At 37.8% G+C, this 1719-nt stretch overlaps 1 protein-coding gene across 1 annotated transcript; it reads right to left on the reverse strand.

Annotated features, from left to right (window-relative positions):
* Window positions 1-894: 894 nt before the first annotated feature.
* Window positions 895-1708, reverse strand: LOC107736689 (huntingtin-like). Its single transcript, XM_016548057.1, has 3 exons — window positions 1655-1708; window positions 1257-1336; window positions 895-1106 (listed from the first exon to the last, which is right to left on the reverse strand). Exons 1-3 carry the CDS (start codon window positions 1706-1708, stop codon window positions 962-964), a joined length of 279 nt encoding a protein of 92 aa, XP_016403543.1. The 3' UTR covers window positions 895-961.
* Window positions 1709-1719: the final 11 nt, after the last annotated feature.

Raw genomic sequence — 1719 nt, forward strand, 5'->3', positions numbered from 1 at the left:
GGTGTCCACAAAAATATTAAGCAGCAAAACTGTTTTCAACATAAAATCAACAAAAAACAATCAGCATATCAGAATGATTTCTGAAGGATCATGTGACACTGAGGACTGCAGTAATGGTTGCTGGAAATTCAGATTTCCTATCACGGAAATAAATTACATTTTAAAATACATTAAAATAGAAAACATTTATTTTAAATAGTAACAATGTTTCACAATATTACAGTTTTTATGAAAAAAATAAATTATGCTCTGTATTCATGATCAAATAAATGTAGCATTGGTGAGCATTAGAGACTTCTTTCAAAATCACAAAACAATTTGACCGACCTCAATGGTTTTGTATTCTGTATAATCTTTTAACTGTTAACCGATTAAGCACGCCTAGAGTGTTCGCATAGCTAAACAAATTGATTGGCCTTTGTCTCCTGTCTTCCCAAGGATCTTCACTTGCCATTGCATGTGAAATTTGTTTATTTATGACTTGGATTGAGCTGGATTTAAACGTAAGAAAACAGCACTAAACTGACAGTTCTACTGTCTTTAAATGTAAATGTGTTCTTGGCAAGAGAACAGGCTCTTTCCGTCTCCTACTGATGTGAGAGAGAGGAGGCTCATGGATAATTAAATCCAGTCTGACTGAGTCACATTCCATTTTGAGAAGATGATCTCACCACTGCGCATTTACGGCTTCAGACAGCGAGAGAAGATAACGGTGTGGGAAATCCCGCATTGAGGTGCCAAATCACAGAAGTCAGGCCAGGGGCCATGGTTAATGTTGTGGTGGTGTGACTTTGGAGTCAAGTGATTTACACCTGAACATCCATCAGCTGATGTGGTTCTTTAAAGTGTTCTTTGAAAACCTTCAACTGTGACAAACTTTCAGCTAAACCAAAAACGTAGTTTACAGTGGTTTCCTTTGGGGTTTTTTTTGTTTTAAATCTCTTTCTTTATAGTACTGAACTCATACCTTGATCTCTCCATCATTGGCGAAGTGACCCAGGGCAGCCATGATTTTAGGAATTGAAGAAGAAAGAGTTTCCTGCACAGTCTCCTCCTGACGTTTTGTGATCCGCGTCAGACACGGCAGCAGATTCACAAGGTACGGCCTGAGAAAAAAGAGAGGAGGATTCGTGTGCGTTTGCTGATTATTACAATTAGAAGCATGAATTTCATTTTGTAATCATTAACCCAATATCAGTTTCACTTATTCCTGAGCAGACCAATAGAAGTAATTGACTTTAAGTTAATAAGCATACCTGCATTTCTGTGGACGCACTAGGTGAGCAAGTTCAGCAAACCTCCACAAGGCTGCGCGTAGACTCCGAGAGGCAGCGTTCTGTGAAAATAAAAAGAGTAGTGCTTTATTAGTGATCTGTACATGTCCCTAGAAAAAACAAGACCCCTGTACCTACGAAAACTATATGGAATGCCATTTCAAAAACACTCTCCCCCAGAAAAAAACAATAAAGCATTGTTTATACCAAGAAAAAAACAAAACAATGAATCACAGACTGTCTATTCGCACCCAAAGCAAAACAAAATGTAACTCTTATAACCACTACATCAAATCTAAAAAGAGGGGGAAGCCAAGACAATTTTTTTTTCCTTGTGAAAATACGTTCAAATCGAATAAAGAGAATGCAATCCGATTTACCTTTTTAATCTCTTTGTACAGTTCAAGCTGCAGCCTAGGCAAGTTGGAATCCATCAATGCCTGCA

The sequence above is a fragment of the Sinocyclocheilus rhinocerous genome, unplaced genomic scaffold, assembly GCF_001515625.1.
Source record: "Sinocyclocheilus rhinocerous isolate Xijiao unplaced genomic scaffold, SAMN03320098_v1.1 C36880561, whole genome shotgun sequence".
Classification (NCBI taxonomy): domain Eukaryota; kingdom Metazoa; phylum Chordata; class Actinopteri; order Cypriniformes; family Cyprinidae; genus Sinocyclocheilus; species Sinocyclocheilus rhinocerous.

Excerpts from the sequence above, each read along its gene's own strand:
- LOC107736689 (XM_016548057.1), bottom strand. The coding sequence starts at position 1,708 with ATGGATTCCAACTTGCCTAGGCTGCAGCTTGAACTGTACAAAGAGATT. Across the intron at positions 1,337-1,654 it reads TGTACAAAGAGATTAAAAAG|AACGCTGCCTCTCGGAGTCT; the intron begins GTAAATCGGATT and ends TTATTTTCACAG. Across the intron at positions 1,107-1,256 it reads GTGCGTCCACAGAAATGCAG|GCCGTACCTTGTGAATCTGC; the intron begins GTATGCTTATTA and ends CTTTTTTCTCAG.